The sequence below is a fragment of the Apus apus genome, chromosome 1 (genome assembly GCF_020740795.1).
Source record: "Apus apus isolate bApuApu2 chromosome 1, bApuApu2.pri.cur, whole genome shotgun sequence".
In the NCBI taxonomy this organism is placed as follows: Eukaryota; Metazoa; Chordata; class Aves; order Apodiformes; family Apodidae; genus Apus; species Apus apus.
In genome coordinates this window covers 94,055,523-94,076,028 of record NC_067282.1, presented here as the reverse complement: position 1 = coordinate 94,076,028, position 20,506 = coordinate 94,055,523, and the positions used below count along the sequence as shown (strand labels likewise).

Below are 20,506 nucleotides of genomic sequence, written 5' to 3'. Positions count from 1 at the left end.
ACATTCCTGTCGCTGTCTGCGGAGAAAAGACTTTCCTCCTTCCATGAAAGTGTTTCTAGCAGTTATTCCTTGTGGGATGCAGCCTGAGCTGCTGCTCCTTTCGTCACCAAGACATTTGTGGTTCAGTTACTTTTTGGCTGGGTGAAATTCTGCCCGGTGTGCATGGAGACTACATCGAGATGGTGTCACAGGGCTGCTTTCTGTAGCCCCGCTGCTCAGCATTTTCATCAGTAAGCGTGCGTCGTCGGGTGATGTGCAGGGAACATTCCTGTCCCTTGGCAGCTCTGTTTCTAAAGGTAAAAAGCCATTCGTCAATCATTCAGGGTTTCAAGAGGACTTATAAAACTGTTATTTTTCCATAGATAGGTACTAAAGTGATGGCTGCGTGGCTGGAGACTGGGGATAAATGTTTGCATGCTCTGATGGGCTTTGCAGCTGGTGGAAAACCTGTAGAATGAAAGTGTGGTTAGCAAGAATGTCAGAATCCAAGCAGCTAAAGGCATTACCCTGAGAGGGTTTCTTTTGCAAAAATAGGGAGTAGAGGTCTGGTTTTAGACATCAGTGTCAAAGACAAAATGCAGGTTTTGTGCTATAAAATGTTTTAGAAGCGAAAGCTAGCCGACATTTGTTTTTCAGTCCAGTCCATATCAAAGGGCTGTACCTTTTAAGGAATAATCAGCCCTGTCTGAGGTTTTATATTGCTGTAATTTTTTTTAATTTTTTTTTTTTTTTAAGATTAAAACATGCCTTCTGTTCAGCCCATTTATTTTTCTAAACTATGCACAATAACCAAGTTTCATTACAGTCAATGGGAGTTCAGCCATTAATTTCAGTCAACATAGGGTGTTTCCTGGTATAGTTTACTTGACATGCGGTTGTATTTATTTTAGATAGAGAGATCTCCAGATATTTATGGAAGTGCCTGTTGCTCCAGAACTGAACAGACTTTTAGCCTCAGACATGACCTACTTAGCTGGGTGGAAGAGCAGAGAAGTGTAATCTTCTGACTGTGGTCAGAAGTATCACTGTACAAGTTGGGTGCTACCATAGGCGCCCAGGGCAGCCTACGGCAGAAAGTGTTGTGCCTGCGTTTAGCACAATTGATTCCTTGCTTGCTGTGTAATTTATGTTGGGCTAATTCAGTTCCGTGCAGCCGTGACAGTGTGAATTTAGATAGCAAGGGAAAATACATGATCACATTAATTCTGCCAGCATCTGGCTCAATAACTTCGGCGCATCCTGTTAAAGGAGAGGAAATTGCCCCAAGGAATGAAAAACGCCAGATTATTTACTGTCAGGGCAGCTCTTTTTCAACCAAGACTAACAGAAAAAATACCTCAAAATGAGGAAATAGTCCTGCAATTTCAGTACAAGATTTATGGACTATATATCTAAAAATAATTGTCTTCTGTGTAGTTCAGGATCTCCTATTTAATTTTGAATGGCCACGTACTTTAACATTTACTTTTCTTATTCTTCTTGATCTTTGGCCAGAAGGAGACAATATTACTGATAAAATATTTCTGACATTTGTTGAGTGAGATCACGACCTCAAAGTGTTTTTCAAGGTTGAATCCAGATCACCACTCCCATCTTCTGGATGGGAAACCTGTTTCGCAGTGGGATGTGTGCAACTGAATAATGCAGGAGGCTAGGTACAGAGATGGGGACAGAAACCCACTCCCTGCATTCCAGCTCAGTTTTCTCTTTGCTAGATCAAAGCGCTTAGATCTAGCTATCTGCTTCAGAGTGAGTAGGAAGGAAAGGTTATTTTTGTATAGTCTGAGTCACTCATGCTAATTTATTTTTCATAATATGAACTTCTTGTGTGGGGCTCTCTGTACCTGCTTAATGTTGCACTGTTTTTTTGTTCCAGAAATCAAACCTATCATTAGCTTGCTGCCAAACAGTTGAATTTGCACTTTGCTATTTGGTGCTTCAGTTCACAGTTCCTAGGAAAAAAAAAAAGGCAGGAAATTTCAGATAAAGACATAATCCATCTGCTTTTTGCCATCTTGTCATATGCAGATAAACAATAGCTGTTGATTTTTTGAGTTTGTAGTGTTGACTGGAATCACGAAGTAAACATGAAGAGTGAGTGAATGTGTGCAGAGCTGAGATTGCCAGTGCACTTTTGGTGGTAAACTAGTTCCAGTTCACACCAAAATTCAAGGTCCAGTCCTTCCCTCTTCTACACTCTTCGTTTACACCAGCATAGCTATCGTCTGGCTTTTTCCTACATACCAATTTAACTGAGTTTTATTTATAAGTGTGCTGGTACGGTTGCTGGCCCCCTTAGTTAATCCTGTGGGATTAGTTGCTGCTGTTAAAATACGTCCTGCTAGATCTGGTAGAAGCTATGGTGTAGCTGTAGGATTGAAGACAGGTTCATTAAAAAATGAAAAAAAAGAAAAAGAAAAAAAAAAGTTGTTTTGAGTGTTCTGAAGTGTCCATGTGTCTTGCCTGCGTGTTTGGTTGCTGCCTGTAACCGTGTCCACTGTCTCCTCCTGCAGACCGTGACACCATGGGAAACGCGGAGAGCCAGAGCGTAGAGCACGCCTTCTACGGAGACAAGCACACCAGCCTGGGCCGCAAGCACACCTCCCGCTCCCTTCGCCTCTCCAATAAAGCCTCTCGCCGGACGCGGCACGCTTCTTCCGGGAAAATTATCCACCGTAACTCAGAAGTGAGCACCCGCTCCAGCAGCACCCCCAGCATCCCCCAGTCCCTGGCAGAGAACGGCCTGGAGCCCTTCGCCCAGGAGGCCAACCTAGAGGACTTTGGAAGCCCCATCTGGGTGGACCGGGTGGACATGGGCCTGCGGCCTGTTTCCTACCACACCGACTCCTCCGTCACCCCCAGCGTGGACAGCAGTACCGTCCTCACCGCTGCCTCTGTGCAGAGCATGCCTGACTCGGAGGAGAGCAGGCTCTATGGGGATGAGCCACCATACCTGGCAGAGGGCGACGGGAGGTCGCATCGGTACACGACCAATGGGACAAACTTCATGGAGACAGCCAGCTTCAAGAAGAAGCGCTCCAAATCGGCCGACATCTGGCGCGAGGACAGCCTGGAATTTTCGCTTTCTGACCTCAGCCAGGAACATTTAACGAGCAACGAGGAAATCCTGGGCTTGGCCGAGGAGAAGGATGCCGAGGCCACTCGGGGGACAGAGGCCAGTGGCATCCCCCAGCCACTGGTTGTCTGCCAGCGTGCCAACTCTATGAGTGACTTGTATTCCCCCAAAACCCCCAGTGCTACCATCAATGGTGGCCCGCGAAACGCCTTTGGAGGGTACTGCCGGAATTTAGTGTCCGACATCCCGGATATTGGGAGCCATAAGATGACATCGGTCACTGCTGAGGATGCGCCTTCCTACAGTAATTACAACACACTGCCCTGCAGGAAATCCCACTGCCTATCTGAAGGGGCCACCAACCCACAAATTAGCCATAGTAACAGCATGCAAGGCAGAAGGGCAAAAACTACTCAGGTAAGGCAGTTTTATTCTTTGTAATAAATGTGTGGCGTTTGCTAAGCTATGTCTGTAGATAAAGATATTCCAGGTTCTTTCAGGCTGTTTTCCTTCAACTTTCTTTTTCCAAGAAGAGAGCTGCATCCAGGAGAGAGCTGAACTAACTGGTGTCCAGATCTGGCTTGATCCCATCACTGCTCCCTTCCTTATCTGCAGCTCTGGGCCCTTTCCACTCTTCCTGTCTCTGGAAAAGATAAATTTGCATTTGCCAGCTAAAGGTTTTCCTGTCTGTTTGCAGTGCTGATGGTGCCTTTTTTTCCAGGGTAGCTGCCAAAACTGATCACTTGAGGAGTTCTTGCACGTTGGTTGTGTCTCCCCTCTCTGCCCTCCCTGCCCTCTGTGTCCTGTCACCCTCCCCTGCCTGCACACATGCAAGTGCTCCTTGACTCGTGGCTGGAACTGAAGGAGAAGCCTGTGAGTGTGTCCCCTCCCCTCTATCGCAAAAACTCACTGGGCTGAAATTTCACTCTTCTAATTAGCTGATGCTCACATTTGTCCAAAATATCACCTAGAAACACTGCTGTCCTCTTGCAGGAGACTGCCAGTCCTGTGAGCTGCAGCGCTCACCCATTGTAAACTGAAAAATTATGTGGCATGTAAACATACGGAGAAGATGCTGCCTCTCCTAGTCAGGGAGGACGTCATACCCTTCATCCTTTTAACAAACAGCACAGAGCCAAGATGAGCTTTTCTGTCTGGTGCCCCTCTTGTGCTCCAAACACCACTCCTGTGACCTTTCCTTTGATGGCTGCTGTTGAGTCTTCATTATGTTTTGCCCTGCTTTTCTTGGCCCTGTTCTGCCTGATCAAGTTACAGAGCACTGCCTCATGCTGTAAGCAGCAATTCTGCTTTCAGTAAGTGGCAGACTACTCTTAGAGGGGGAGAAAAAGGAGCTACAAATCCTGCCCACTTATACAAGCTGCATGTGGCATACACTTTGTGGGCATACTGCTGTCAGTTTAAGTTCGTTCAGGTGACTTGCTGGACCTTCTCAAAGTGGTGGTCCAGACACCTAATCGAAGGGGCTGGCTGTGGTAGGTTTTTTTCATGCAGTATTTTCTAGCTGTGGGCACTGGCTCAGAAACATGGCCGGGGGACACAGACAGAACAGTCTGATGGCGCAGGTCAGAGCTGTGCACCAGATTGCATGCTTCAGTGGCTCCCCTGATTCTGTTGCATGGTTTCTCCTACATATGCCATGCAGCGTACACACGCCACGCTGCGTGACCCAGAAAAAACTAGAAAACAGCACGTTGCATCAAGGTTGGAGGCCGTCAGGCTTGTGTCCTGCTGCTGGGCTGAGCTGTTGGCAGGACACCAGTGTTGGAGATACCAGGCTGGGCAGCACAAGCCAGGCAGGTTGCAGCGTGCCACAGAGGAGGTGGGGGGCTATGGAGGTGCAGAGGCTGTTGGAGAGGGAGAGGAGCATGCCGCTCCCCACTGGCTGGCACTGACTTGTGAGAGCTGATGAGAAGGGGTTGCTGAGAGTCTTACTGGCTGTGCTTGATCTGTGGAGATAGACTGCTTCTAAATATAAAAATGACATGCTAAAACAGATGCTGCAGTGTCCCACAACAGCGGCATTGTACTTCAAAATCGGCTCTTTATTTTTGGAGGTATTTTTACGGTATGACCATAGAAACCCTTTGGTGCTCCATGAAGGCAGTGTGGGATAAAAAACAAGAGAACAACAACCACCAAAAAAAGGATGTTGTTTGGCAGCCTTGAGCATAATAGCTTTCATGAAGACTGTTAGGTGCAACTGCTGCTTCCAGCTCTCTTTCAAGTGTATTTAAGAAGAGAGCAATATCACTGGTAAACAGCAAAGCATTTGTTTTTCTTCTTGGTGCCTATCTTGGAATTACGAAGATTCCTCTGAGGCACTTAGTGAAAGTCACAAATTTGCGTACCTTTTTGTGAGGACTCAGCTGTGCCCAGAGAAATCACTCTGTGTGTCTGGTTTCACTAGATGTATCTTCTGAGCTTGGAGACAGTGGCTATAAGGAGTCTCAGCAGTGTTTATTAACCGGTATAAATTCAATAAAATTAAAGCTTTGGAAAGGCCAAAACTCATTCCAAGTCTTTAATCCTAGCAGCGTACAACAAGTATAACATACTTGTCAGCAATGAATTCATGTTATTCAGCTAACCTTTAGACAGCTTAGGTAAATTACTATCATTATGTGTTTGATAGATGGAGCAAAAAGGAAGTCCAAATTTGCACACAAAGTAAAAGGACCAGTTCCATGGTGAACCTGATTAGGGTGGGTGAGAGGGGGGAGACTACCAGCCTGTCTTTGTACCTGATCCCCAGTCCAATGATATCTCGACACTTTGCTCATCTTTACTTGACACCCTTGGTGTGCAGTAGAGCATGATGGATACCTTACCTGAGATGGTGGAAGCTCACATGTAGAACTGATGGCCTTACTGCTTTGCTGTTGAAGTGCTCCTTTGCATTGTGTTGGCCTGTACCAGCTTGTACTTGGTAAGTTTGGGGAGTTTTGTTTCCCTCTGTCCTTCCCAGTCTTACAACACTTGCTCAATCGGGTTTACACTCTTGGTGACCACCTTGAGCATTGCCCTAGAGCCTGCCACATGTGTCCTCATGCTCTAAAACATTTCATGCTATAAAAACAGTTTAGTGGACTGAGGAAAAACTTCCATGTTTTTTTCCAACCTTTTGAACTGCCTCCCTCATCCTGATCCCGCAAAGTAATAGTTATATCTTGGGGCCACAGAGGCACTACACAAGGGTGACCCAGGACCAGGTGTAATATGGTGTTGGATGCAGTGTTCCCTGTTGACCTCCAGGCCAGGGACCTGTCACTGTCCCTGCATTGCTTAACAGTGCAGAGGTAGCTCCCTTGTTCAAACTCACATAATTGAGCCTCGTTGCCAGAAGTGAGGTTTCTGCCCACATTACTGTTGCCCGTCCTCACAAGAATTTGGGTTTGTATTTGCCAGTGTTTGTTTATTATTGTTTTTTTCCAGTTTTTACAAAGTCATAGCTGGGATATTTGCAAATTTTTTTAGTCTCACCTGTCCTCATGCTATAAGTAGGGAAAGGTCCTGATGGCCACTTGCAGGTAGCTTTTGAGTAGTCTAGTTTTCAAAGTGGTCCCTGAAAGCAGAAGAGGCCGAGTGCAGGGTAAGTCTGAGACCACAGTAATGGGTCTGTGCCTTTGTGTTTGATTCCTGGATCCAGCCACTGTTACATGCGTGTTCAAACTGTATGTATATCATAATATTTTCTATATAGTCTAAATTTATTAGAAGTTGTCAGCAGCATTTTTGTGCTATGCTGATTACTCTACTGGCAAAATGCATTCTTGGATGTATCAGAGAAAGGAGATGCTGGAATCACAGCCGTACATGTTTAGTTACAAAGCCTTATCCATGGGATCTTTGCAAGTACATCATTTAGATTAAAAAAGAAAATAAAATTTTTCCCTTCCAAATTTAAACCTTAAATTGAACTGTGGGAGTCACTTTCCACTAATGGAGAAGGAGAGCTTTTTAATACTGGAGAGACAATTACACTCAATATGCAAAAGAGATTAATATTCACAGAGTGGCTTTGGGGCACCCACGCAGGTGTTCTGTTTTTTGTAATAATTTAACATTAGAGGTTCAGATCTGCTGAAGCGAGGCCTCCTGGAGAGCTCTGCTGGGATCCTGTTTGGCTTTTGGACCTGATGTGATGTAGGTGGAAAAAGCTTAATTGGCTGACATTTTCACCCATTTTTGCTCAAAGGGAGACAAGCTCCAGTTGGATACAGCTTGTTCTGAATGTGGGTTGTGAGATCCCCAGGATCCTACAACCTGCTTGTTGGGATCCAGATTTTGTGAAGTGTCTCTGTTGTGTCCTGCTTGCAGCTAAACATCTCCTTGCAGAAGACTCCTTTCTCCTCTTCCAGGTGGATCTTCAGGGAGAAATGTAAGCTCAGGTCTCGAGAGGGGAATTACAGAATGGAAATCTTGAGATAAGGTTTTGTGCCACTTTCAATCCTGTGTTGCCACCTCCTTTTCCCATGTTCCTCCTCTGTGGATAATTTCTGATTGCTCTTTTCTGTGGACCGTCAAATGGGAGGGATACAGTCTTTTGGAGGTCATTAACCTTTTTTGACATTTCAGACTCCTCTACAGTCAGGTGAAGGAGACATGTACAGAAGATGTTCTAGTCATGCGGCAAAATTTGCTTGCCAGGCCCTGGTGTCAGCACTGTGTTTGTTTGTGGGTTTCTGCTGCAGATCAGCATGAGCCAGCACTACATTCTCCTTATGCTGCTTCTGTATGTCCTGCTCCTCCCCGTCTGGTTTTTGTGATGGTTGAAGTGGTGATGACAGAGGCCGCTGACGATAGACACCTCCAGGGGCTTCCATTGTTGGTATTTGCTTTGTGGGGAAGACCTTAGGAGTAGTAGTTCCTAGTAGGTGTAAAGCTATGGTGGCCTTTTCTAGGGGAGCAATGGTGTTTAAAAGCAGTATTTAGAACATTATGTGACTCCAGTGTGCACTAAAATCCAGGCAAACATGGTGGCCAAAGCATTTTTGCATGGTCATTCACAAACTAGAAGGGTGGCTCATTCCTCTCAGAGCTTTATAGCCCATTTTGTTATTTTCTCCAGAAAGCTGAATTCCAGCGTTAGTGTTACAGTAGTGCGGTCCAGGTTTTTTACATGACTTCTAAGAAGGAGCAGCAAGAAGATATCCCTCAGGTCTGCAGGGAAAGCAAAGGTTTTTTACCATGTTAAGTCCAGTGTTTGTTACGAAACAAACTTCCTGCCTGACTGACTTGGAAACTGCGCCTCCTTCTGTGCCAGCCCCAGGCTATGTCCTTGACGTGTTAAATCCCCTTTTGTCTGATTTTCAAGTTTCTTACTATTTTTAAACCTCTGTAGGTAGCCTGAAGGAATTTGGGATCTCAAGCCCTAAAAAACCCCAAACAACTATATAAAAAAATTTGCAGGAGATGCCATCAAGGTTTTTGTGGGAATTATATCAGGATGTACAGAGTAAACAGTCTAAAATTAGAATATCTTTCCAGTTGATAATATTTTTTTACCATCTCAGGGAATTTAATAACAGGTTATAGTGTTTCGTTATGCTCTGTCAGATGGCTAAACTCCAGAGAGCTGATACTTTGAAACTGATTTTTAAGATATGTAAAACTTTTTCACAAATGATTTTATGGCATAGAGGATATAATCTCAAAATGGACAGCACTGGGTCTGTCACATGAAAGCACCATCCAGCGCAGTGCTTTGTTCCCCAAATACCAAGTGCTCAGGAAAAGAAAGAAAGAAACTGGTAGAGTACAGGGTGTACTTCCCGTTAGTGCATTCTTCCCAATCCTGGAAGATTAGTGATTTGAGTCTTCCTGAGTGAGGAATGCATCCAACACTGTTGGGTTGACCTGTCCCCCATGAATTCTCTGTTCTGAAATAATTTTCTGCTTCTGGCTACCACTGCATCCTGTTCGCTCTGCATAACACTTGTGACCTTACAGTCTCTGCTTACAGCCCTCCTCCATCATTGCTTTTCCAGGCAAGAGTATCTTCAGCAGCTGAAGATCTGCTTCTATTGAAGTAATTCTGTACATCTCAGTCTGTAGCTGGAAAACTCAGCTATTTTCAGCCTAAGTGTGATTCTTAATCAGATTGACCCAGACTCTTAGTTGTTTGACTCCAGATGGAATCAAGGAAAGTAATAAAGACAAATTAGTGTGTCATTACATTTTAATTAATGACACGTAGTTTAGTAGGTGCCTAAAAGTAAGATGTTACTGATTTTCAGCTATAGTGTGCATCTCACTGATTTGAGCCCCTGTTCACACAATCCTTTCAGATGGAGGTCATTCCCAAGGTCTTGGATATCAACTGAGCCATGCTCCAAACCTCCAAAACTTGGAGATCCTTGAGTTGGATGATTTGGCTGGATGATTCAAGGAGCTGAATCTCACCAAACAGCACTGGTCAGCTGGGTCACTTTGCTAAGCCTCCAGGCAAGCAGCCCTATTAAAACCAAACATCTTTGTTTTCAGCTACTGGCTCCAGGGTGCCAAATTAAAGGAAGGGATGGAAATGGTCTTGAGGGTCAAGGCAGCCAAGGTTTGCACCAGTGTAAACTGCTTGTGGATCTACATCTTGGGTTCTGCTGGCTGCTGGTGTGGCAGCTCTTAGAGGATCTGAATTACCAGACCCATTGAATGGCTAGACCAAATGAGCTGTTTATAGCCTGACTGGAAGCAATTTCAGAGTAAACTTGGAGGAAAGCTTGAATAGAGGGCTTCAGACCCAAACTCAGAGGTCTTCCCTGCTCTGTTGCCAGGCTCCCCTTCCCAGATGGAGGAGATTAGATCAGGTATTGCCCATTCAGGATATTTTGAAGCCAATAGTAGTCACTCACTTCAGACCACACAACTCTGCCCCAATGTTGTCACGGAAGGGAGCAGGTGAAAATGAGTGTTTTGGTCTTTGCTAGCAAATATTTTGATACTCTTTTGAAGATCTTAATTTGTTTTTATTCCATTGCTCTTGGTGTGAAGTCAATGGAAAGCAAATCAGCAGTCCTGATATCTGATCTAGCTCCACTCAGGCATGTTGTTTTTAAACAGTAGGAATTTGTAATTTTATATCTGAAGTGCTTGTACCATTGGAAGTAATTGTATTCTCTGTAAAGCTTATATACACCACATATTTTTTAGTTTCAAGTACTTTCCACTTAAAAATCACAGACAGGTTGCTCCAGCTGCTTGTTTGCTGGGCTGTGCTTACTTAGATGGGTGCAATTTTGCAATAGTGTTCCTTTCCAGTGAAGTCTTCCACTGAAATTTTTCCTTTCAGAGAGCATCAGCATGTGATCCTGTGACTAGTCATCATCCCAGATGGCAGATCTTTCCCTGCTCCCTTCAGTCAGGTTATTGTTGAGGTGAACACCTCCCAGATGATATGTTTTGTTTTTAAACTGCTGTTCTAGCAGTTTACCCCCTTCCCCACTTCTACTCCCTCTATTACATTTCTCAGGAGTAATTGCCTCTTCTTGGCACTGAGTGACAAAAAGTAACCTAACCCTGTATTTTACTTCCAGGATTTTGGTTAGGCATGTTGCCATTTGTTTAACTTGAGCACAGTTAGGCTGCTCACATTAGTTTATGGTTAGCTCAATCCATCTAGAAACTTTCTTCAGCTGGGAGGTCCATTGGGATGAAAAGTGGGGAAGCTGGGAAGGGGTCCTCACCATATAATTTGGGAACAGAGGGATTAAACACTGCAGTGCTTAAGCACAGAGACTTCCTCCCAGTGCTGCTGTTGGAAAACGGGTGTCAACCCCAGATCTGTGCAGGTCTTGGAAGCTGTGTGCAGGGACCACACTGCAAGAGACTTTACTGGATTATGGGTTGATTCTTGTTCATGGTATTATGTACTTTATCAGTCCTTAAAAGTTAGTGCTAAAGCCAGGGAAGAGCTGGTGTGCTGAGGTCTCATGGAAGTGCTTCGTGCTGTTTCCTGCTAAGGGCAAAACTAAATTTCTGAACATCGACAGATCACAAACTGATGCCACAACTTTCCTGAGTCAGTGAAGAGCTCTGCACAGTACTGTGGAGAGAAGGGTAAAGCTGTCATGTGTATTTCCCTGCAGGTTTATGGAGGACTGTTTCATTTTCAACATTTTCATTCTCACAGCTGACAAGTCCTCTAGGGTTGTACTTTGCTGACTGCTGCAGGAGTCCCTGTGAGCCTGTAATTTGTCTTTGAGGCATCTAAGTTAGCCAAGAAAACCAGGCTTCTTGGGGAGGCAAGGTGGTCTACAGAGGTGGTCTTTCTGGAAGAGTCCACATAATAGCTGGAAAGAGTCTGAGGAGTCAGTGAACCAAAAACGTTCCCAAACCCTCTGTTAGAGGCATCAAGCTAACGTGTTAGCTTAACATGGAGTGAAGGAGCCAAATGTAATACTGAGGTAACAGCCATTTGTATCTGTTAGAGTTGCCTGCAAAGAAAATGGGGTGGATGGATGCTTGGTACATTGGTGATTGCTGCCTGCCTGCCCCACAGGAGCAAAGTGGATGCTCCTCTTCTTCCCATATTCAAGTATCTTCTGAGTGCCTGGCATCCAGTACCTTGTCTGCCTTTCCAAGATGCCAGATTACACTGTATGGCATTCACCAAGATAAGTTCACAAAGGAATCCTGGAACCAAAATACATTGGAATCCATGCCTTAAGACTTTCCGAGGCATTAGCGCCCAGAAACCTGTGACTGTGATTCATCCTTTTGTAATAAGAGTAAAGCTCACGGGTAGAAGAAATATCTGGAGGTCTGGGCTGGGACCTTTTTTCCTGGGAGTAAATTTGATTTCAGAGAACCATGACCAAACCCTTCTTGCTTATTAAACCACTCTGAACAGCTTTAATAACACATATAAGGGATTTGGTTTGGTTTAATTTTGGTTCCTTCAGACAGCTGAAGAACTGTTGCACCAGTGTGGTGAGTGCACCGAAGTAGGAACCCAGGCTGCTTGTACATATCAGTATATGATCTCTTTGAATTCCCAGAGGTAACAAACTCAGCATCTCAGTCTGGTATCCACATACAAATTGCAGTTGGCTCATAACTGTACCTCATTCAAGTTGGGAGCCCTCCTAGGAAGTGTAAACAGGACCCAACCAATCCAACAGAAAACCACAGGTGGCCAGAGTTGGTTTGTGGCTGTCAGTTTACTTCTCTAAAGCCTGCTGTCAATCTGATGCATCCTGGCTAGTTCTTGTATAATACTGTCCTGTTGCAGGTATCTTCAAAACCTTCCTCATATCAACTCCTAGCATCTGGTTGATGGGCTTTGTTCATTGCTGCAGTAGCAGATCTCCTTCATGTCATTATTACAATCCCTCTGACTTTACAGTGAGCTATATGGACATAATTCAGTATGTCTGTAACAGTCTTCAAAGCAGTATTTCTCCCAGACAGAATCAGCTATGGAGTTACTTTTGTGTTTCTCCACTGCAGCTTTAAAACCATTTCTCCCACTCAGGTTTCAATTGCAATTTATGATTTATCTTTGCTTCTTGTAATGGTTTTACTCTTTTCAAGACAGATAAATCTTCTAATGCATTCGTTACCAGGTGTTGAAGTTACTCTGGAGAAAAAAATAATTTTGATTTGGAGCAAGTCATACCTTAACAGACCACCTTGACCATCAAATGATGGTAGAGTCAGTACTGAAAAGAAAGGAAGAACACTTATCAAGCCAATCTTTTTCTACACAGGAGCTTCAAAGAGACACCAGGCGCATAAAAGCATGCAAACCATCAGGCTGCTTACCTGTCTATTTTAAATGTATTCTGTGGTACTTGCCTAACTAGCAACCAGACAAGTTACATGCAATTTCAGGTGGTTGCTGAATGTGAACATGTTATTGCTCTGTTGCTAAACAGGCTGGGGAACAGAGAATTTGCATTCTCTTGGAGGGAGCCTCTTTCAAGAAAAGAACCCACTCAGTTGCCTTTTACTAATGAGTACTTTTAAGCTAATAGTTAGTTTAGAAAGAAGTATTAATCACATAAGGAACTGTTCATATTGGGGAAGTAAGACTTTTCCTACTAAATCAGTCCCATGTGCCTGAAGTGCCTATGAATCACTGCTGTCAGTCAAGCAGGAGAAAGTGATTCACCATGCTGTTTTAATAGTGTCTGTAATAGGGGGAAGTTTGGTAAGTGCTTTGTTATTGCAAGAACTCTGAATGTGTCCAGTCATGAGCCAGAGGGTTGGGGAAGGGTTATTCTATCCAGTGGTCTCTTGCTAGCAGAGGCTAGAACCAAATATGTTCCACAAGGGGACAAAGACATTGGAACCTGCTCCAAAACTTTTTCCTGATTTTTGCTAGCTGAAGGTGAGACATTTTTTCTAAAGCACAGGGTTTTTTTCTGTGTATCTTCTCAATCTAGCAAGAGTTTTTAAATAAATGTGGCTGTAGTGATGATACAGAGTTATGACTATCAGGTGCTCATATGCAAAAGCTACAGCACCAAGTACAAGAGGTTGAGGTAGCTTGCATTACAGTTTTCTTCCCCACTGGCTTGCTTTGCGTGGAACTCGGTGTCCATGTGAGGCAAAAACATAGATTTAAGTGGCTTGCTAATACTTTCACCAACATTTTACCCAATTGGTTAATCTGTTAATTTGTTCTCTGAGTTTGATGGGTCTGTGTTAATTCCACTTCATTATGCTCGACTGCTGTTAGGGCTGTTGTAGCTGTCCTGGCACGTGGCCTGCTTGCTGGGCCTCACTGCGTTCTTGTTGGTAACAATGGCACCATTCAGCCCATTTCTGGTTTCTCGTGCTGTGGCATATCTTTCTGGCATTGGGCATTCCACCTTCCCCTCCCTTTTCCCTCTATTACTGTCTCCCCAACCTTCTTTCATAAACCCTGGGCACTTACAACCTATACAGTAGCACTACCAGTGTAAGAAACCGTTCCATTTTTCCATCATCTTCAGCAACAGCAGGGATCCCAGATCCTGGTGGAAGTTGTGCCACTACTTGCCACCTTCCCATCATGGCATAAAGTGCAGCACAGTCTCTAGAGCCAGTTTAATTCCCTTCTTGAACTAGTGGTCTTTATGTAACTTTCTTACTGCTTTCCACAAAGCAGTCTTAAATCAAAGGCACAAAGCCCCCTGTTTCCTCAGTTTGTTGTCTCTGTGGACTTAAGACCTGTTGTGTTTGCAAAATACCAAGAACTGCTATTCCCATGACTTGCCCCATCTCTCTGCTGTGGAGAAAATACACTTTCTTTTCTTTGCTACATGCTTTTGCTTTGGTGTGCCCAATTTCATGATTTCAACCTCCTTCTTGCTTTGCCCTCTTGTCCTCCCAGGCCCAAAGCTAGGTAAACACCAGTGGGAAGGCCTCAGAAAAGTGCATTCTGCACTCTTCAGCTGCCTCCCAGCTCCCACAATGTGGCTGGCTCATGCTGTTGGCATCATGATGGAGAGCTGCAGGGACAATAGGAAGGAGCCAGAAGGGTGAGTAGTGATGGCTGAGCCATGTCTGTAGTTCACTCTCAGCCTCAAGTCTTTGCCTGAGAACTCCTTCTGCTGAGGAGTGAAACGCTTGTTTTGTTAGCAAGCCTTGGTGGTGCATCCCATCATGGGCCCAAAACAGCAATAAGTCTGCCTTGGAGGAGAGAGATGTTGCTTTTGCCCATGGGGCTCTTTGAGAACTTAAGCAGGAAATGTGAGTAATTTTTAAATAGCTCCCATGAAGGTTACACAATGTTTACTTTGCTTCTGGGCAGTAGCCTGTGGTGGCCATTTCAGTAGGTATTTTGAAGCTGGATACCAAAGCTAGGGGCCCGTGTATCCACATTAGTTTCATCAGCAAGAGAGCCACGTTGCTGATGGTATGAGTTGGGATGCTTAATTTTCAGCATCCTTTTTTGAAGAGCCCCCAGTGACGTGTTCATCAATCCCTGCTATGGTTTGTTGCTTGGCTTGCGATTGTTACCCCTTCAACCTCAGCACATTCCTATGGAAGCACAATACTAAACCTCTGCTGAATTCTTAATTGAATGAGCTTCAGTATGCTGGTTATAGCACTGCGAGACGGCCAGAGCAGATGTTGGCTACTTCTTGAGAGCTTTTTATACCCTCTGATGAGAACGAGCTGACACTGCAGCAGGAACTCAGAAGTCAGAGACCTGTGCAATGAATGCTCTTAACCCTCCTAACCCCGAGACTGATCTTTTCATACAACAGACTTTCAAAAGTGCTAAGCTCACTCAATGCCACATTTCATAATTCATGAGCGTGAACAATATCAGCAGGCTGTAGGTTTTGAACCATTCTGACCTTTGTATGCTCAGACTTTCCTCCTTCTAAAGGGGTTGAATTGGGGGTCTTCTAAAGGGGTCTTTGATAAGGGGTATTTAAGAGAGGAAAAAAGAGTGCATGGAGCAGAGGAAGATTAGGGGCAGGGTTGCAGCATTATGCTGAAAAGACCTTTTGACCCATCCAACCTATCACTTGCATTGTGGTAAAGATTATAAAGATATTTGCAAAATGTGCTACAATTTAAGCTCATGAGTATATATATAACATGCACTCTGAGTTTTCCATCCTTGCATTTTGTTATAATCAGTAAACCGTTATGCCCATATATATCAGTTACGGAGTAAAAACCCCGTTTGTGGATGGGGAAATTGAGGCCATCAATGCCTGATGTAAAGGCTGTGTCTCACAGGGCACAAGCAACCTTGAGAGCCCACATTGCAGCACTGTCCTTGAACATTTCTAGGTGCACTTCTCTTTTTGAACAAACACTCCATCTGCTAAAAAGCCCAAGAAAGTTCTATGCATACAATGGCTGGCAAAATTGCAAATCCTATTTCCCTCAAGTTGGTGGTCAGTTTTAGTAGCTCTTTATTTTTTTAAACTGACTGATTTTAGTTAAAGCATGAGATACGCTTCCTGAAAGTGGCATCAGCTAAAATTTTGGAATTAACTCTAAACTTTTTTATAGCATGGATGAAATAATTATGAGGCAGATTGTATATTTATTAAATCAGTAACCTAAAATAATAATCTCAACACCTCAGATAATTTCTATTGCCACCATTACGCAGTGTTCGCTGTAGGATGCAGATTTGTTTATGCTGGTTGAACGGCATATTCTTCCCTTTAAAAAAGTTACGCAGGTAGAAGGGTCCAGAAACCAGTGGTCATTCTACGGGCATAATTATCGCAGTGAACATGAGGGATCAGGTTCAGTTCTTTGGCATGCTGGTTGTGCACCAATGTAGCTGTGCTGGCAGAGGGGCAGTGCTTTGGGCTTTGAGCGGCTGTGCCTGTCCTGTCCTCCAGATGCACAGGGTCTTGGATAGAGCACTGTCATCAGAAGTCACACCATCCAGCTTTTCGGGATGGAGTGCAAAAATGCACTCATGGCCGTGTTTTGTAAACACTGGTTTCTGAGCAGCACCAGCTCCCCCCTCCAGATATCCCGCCTTTGCAATGCTGCAAGAATTGGAAAGATAATTGGCTTCTAAAAAAAAAGTGTAGTGGAACATCAGGAAAAAATGTGTGGTTGTGAAAACTGCTCTGGACAGGCAGATGACTGCACTTACAGGAAGCCTTGCTAAGCTCATTCACATGGGATGGGAGTAAAGGAATATTGGCCTCTCCAGAACAGCTTGTCTATCACTATGTGTTGCATTAAATAACCTGACTGACTAGGATAACTGTACTCATTGAGTGGGGAAGGAAGCGCTTATGCTTCCAGCTGGACTCCAAGTCTCCCTTGAGAGGTAGCATTTATAAAGAATGAGTCAATCTGTTACAAATTAATGCCTTGAAAGTTGATTTGGCAACACCCCTAAGGTTTTCTCATCCAGCCTTTGCTCCAGTCCAGAGAGGTTTCAAACAGAGCTTGGTGGAGGGTTTCTCAGCTTCGGCAGAGCTGGATGCATAGAAAACTGGTGGTTGAACAAACACCAACAAACTTGTTTTTCACTCAAAATAAATACTGTATTCTGCCACCTCTCCTCAAAGTCTCCTCTTTCTTTTTTTTAAACTTGTAAATCAAAGCACCAGCTGCTCTTGCTGGAGAGGTAGAGGCTGAAATCCCTGTTGTTTTGGCATTATTTCTCACTTTTTTGCATTTTCTTCCCTATCTCCCTATTCTCTCTAGTATCTAACTTAAGACATTTCTCTCCACTTACAGGGCTTGGCCTTAGTTTATTTTCCTTCAAAAACTGCCATAGATACGTACGAGTGCAGAGATGGTAGTGGTTAGCTCCCTTTGGGCCGTAACCTTATTGCAGGGTGCAAGCTGACCCAGTAAGCCTTCAAAACCTGAGTTTGATTGTGTTGTTTCCTTTCTTATTCAAGCTGTCCATATTCTTGTCTGCTGTGATACTTCAACTGCAAGTTCTTTGGGACCAGGAATGGTCTTCTGTTGTTGCAGTATTTTGGCAGGGTCTATCACCATGAGGTTCTGACCCATTGTTAGGGTTTGTGATGTAGAAATGACAACCAAAACAGAAATGATGTCAAATACGTTAACTTCTTAGGAGGATAAAAAGTACCTTCTTGGTTATATAATTTGCAAATGACAATCTTGGGATGTCTAAAATATATCTTCATCTATAGGTGCAAATGTACAATATCAATGTTTTCTTTTCAAAATGCGTAGGTTGATTGTGGCTTTTCTTGACATTGCCAGTTTTTGCTACCATATGTTCTTCTTTTGCAAAACCTTTAGCACTGTTAACTTAGCTTAATGTAAACAGATGATGCTGCATCTTATATTTCAAAATGCTCAGGCTGTAGAGGCACGACTTGAAATTGTGCATGCAGGACTGGTCTTTCCTGTGGTGGAAGTTCTGCCTACCCTACCTTTTCTTCTGAAAAAAGATGAGTGATTTCCAGTGCCACACAAAATGCGGGTGTGAAGAAATGAGGTGCCACTTGGGCATTTTGTTGGTGTCTCCAGAAGGCCATACTTGGCCAGGATCTTCATCTTACACTGTTTCTCTCTCACAACTAGGACGTCAACGCAGGCGAGGGGAGCGAGTTCACCGACAGTGGGATTGAGGGAGCAGCCACTGACACTGACCTCCTTTCTAGACGCTCCAATGCTACCAACTCGAGTTACTCCCCAACAACCAGTCGGGCTTTCATTGGCAGCGACAGTGGGAGCAGCTCAACAGGTGATGGGCTTCGCCAGGGAGTGTATGAGAACTTCCGTCGGGAGCTGGAGATGAGCACCACCAACAGCGAGAACCTGGAGGAGGCTGGCTCTGCCCTCAGTGACGAGCAGAGCAGTGGCACCCTCAGCTCCCCGGGGCAGTCTGACATCCTTCTGACGGCTGCCCAGGGCACGGTACGGAAAGCCGGGGCTCTGGCAGTGAAGAACTTCCTGGTGCATAAAAAGAACAAGAAAGTGGAGTCAGCAACGCGCAGGAAATGGAAGCACTACTGGGTTTCCCTGAAAGGTACAGAGCAAGCGTGCAAAGGTTTATCCAGATGGGCATCCACTGAGTCCTGGGTTACGTATTGCTGCAGATAAAGGGACCAATAGCCTGGACTCTTAACAAAAGCTGCTGTGAACTTCAGTGTAATTAACATCAAGTGTGAGGAAGTGGTCCTGATGTTTTTCAGAGGGGGGGGTTTATTTGATAGTTGTTGATGTGCTCACATTATGGCATGCATGTAGTCCAAGACACATGACTGCTGCACTGAAGTGGGATTCATACCCTGCTTTGAGTCCTGCTGATACAGCCTAGGGTAGCTTCTCCAAGCCCTGGGTGTTTCCTGTAAGAAGGACATCTATGTCTTGCTGACAAACTGAATACTTGTGTGCAGCTGCAGGCCTGTGACAGTGGGAGTTTGCTAGTGACACTGGCACATGTTCACATAGGCACTCTTATCTTTGTGTGCATTCCTCGTGTAACTCTTGTGCTTGGTGCTATTGGCCTTTCTTCGAGATGTGCCTCATGAGTATAAACACCCAGTGAATTGCAACATATTTGCAGTGTGATCAGGAACCTAGAGTATAATCATCGAGGCTGGCTTGTGACTTGGAACATGTTGGCTCTGGCTGAATCATCCATCTTGTGGTGGGCAGCACCTGGCCACCCTACCAACCTCCTTGGCTTCCTGGGCGACAGATCCTTTTCTCTGAATTTTTGCAGTTCCTGCCAGGAGCATGCTCCAGCCTTGTTTGGGGTATGAGTGCTTATAAATGCACATAAATGTTAATGGAGCAGCAAAACACAGGAGCTGCCCTCCTGAAGCGATGTCTAATTAATCTTCATGCAGTTGCATCAGCAGTAAAACGGGAAGCAGCACTTGCAGGGTTTTGGGACTGACCTTGTCTGTAGGCAGGGGAGGCAGAGCCGTGTCTCCTGCTGTAGGTGGGATTACCTCAGTGTTTTTAAAGCCCTGTCCTCCCTACAGAGTGCTGCTTTTAGAACACTTTAAAATTATTATTTATTTATTTGCAGCACGGTTTTAAAACCAGCAGCAAAGTTAGGTGCCAGCTTTTCCTTAAGGGTGGTTAGAGAGATTGGGGAAATGAAAGAGGAGGGAGGGAGGGCTGAGGGGCAAGGGGGAGTCCTCCTGGGAGGAGGGCCCAGTGGCAGGAAGGTCTTGCTGTGAGGAGCTGGTAAACAAAGGGCCATCTGGGAGGAAAAAGGGGAAGGATGAGCACGGAGGCAATGTTATTTTAAAGTGCTTTGACTCAAGTGAAGTGTTTGCCTCTCAGATTGCTGTGTCTTAATAATGTTAGTGTTTAAATGAGGCTTTGAAGTTAACAGCTGCTATTGTTTGGCTGCAAATAGTTTTCTGAGAGGCTGGGTAACAGGGCGTCCTTTTGCACTGAGAGGGCCTGCTCCAGTGGCAGAGAAACAACGTGCCAGTTTTATTTTAAAGCAACTGTAGATAATGTGGGAAGGTGGGAGAGGGAGAAGGAGACCCTTTTTTTTGTTCCCCAAATTGCAGGCTTGCTATACCTTTTTTTCTCCCCAGAGAATTGTAAATATTCTTTTGTGAAACCAAGCAGGTTGTTTGATGTCCCCAGCTAAAATGCAGTTTTGTTTTTGGCCGTAGTGTTGTGAGCCAGAACTGAAACGTTATAGTGGAATACGGATTTGGCTTATGCTTTTTGTTTGTTTGTTGTTTTTTTTTTTCGTACATCAGTCTTTTAGCAAGCACAACTCATTACAGCCCGTTTTCCTTCCAGTTGCTCGTCTGCATCGAGTAATTAAGTCGCTTGATCTTTGCCTTGCAGGGTCTGTAGCAGCCAGCAGCTGCAGGAGGCTGAGGCAGGGCACTGGAGGTTTCCCTGTGGGCCTGTCTGCTCGGCCCAGGATGTCTCACAGCTGTCCGGTGCTGCCAAGGGAGACCATTGTCATGCCTTCCTTTTGGTCCTCTTGGTGGGACAAGGTGACCCTGGAGGACCCCCACTTTGGGA

The 20,506-nt window shown here is 44.7% G+C and overlaps 1 protein-coding gene across 5 annotated transcripts in view; it reads left to right on the top strand.

Annotated features, from left to right (window-relative positions):
- The window catches only part of TIAM1 (TIAM Rac1 associated GEF 1), a 186,163-nt gene that overhangs the window by 100,438 nt on the left and 65,219 nt on the right, over nt 1-20,506 (top strand). For all 5 annotated transcript variants that reach the window (XR_007890810.1, XM_051631326.1, XM_051631299.1 and 2 more), the window contains 2 exons: nt 2,514-3,493; nt 18,080-18,527. Coding sequence is in view for 4 of the 5 variants with exons in the window: in XM_051631326.1 (XP_051487286.1) it covers nt 2,525-3,493; nt 18,080-18,527 (1,417 nt within the window). In the remaining variant the exon portion in view is untranslated. The remainder of the gene's footprint in view (nt 1-2,513; nt 3,494-18,079; nt 18,528-20,506) is intronic.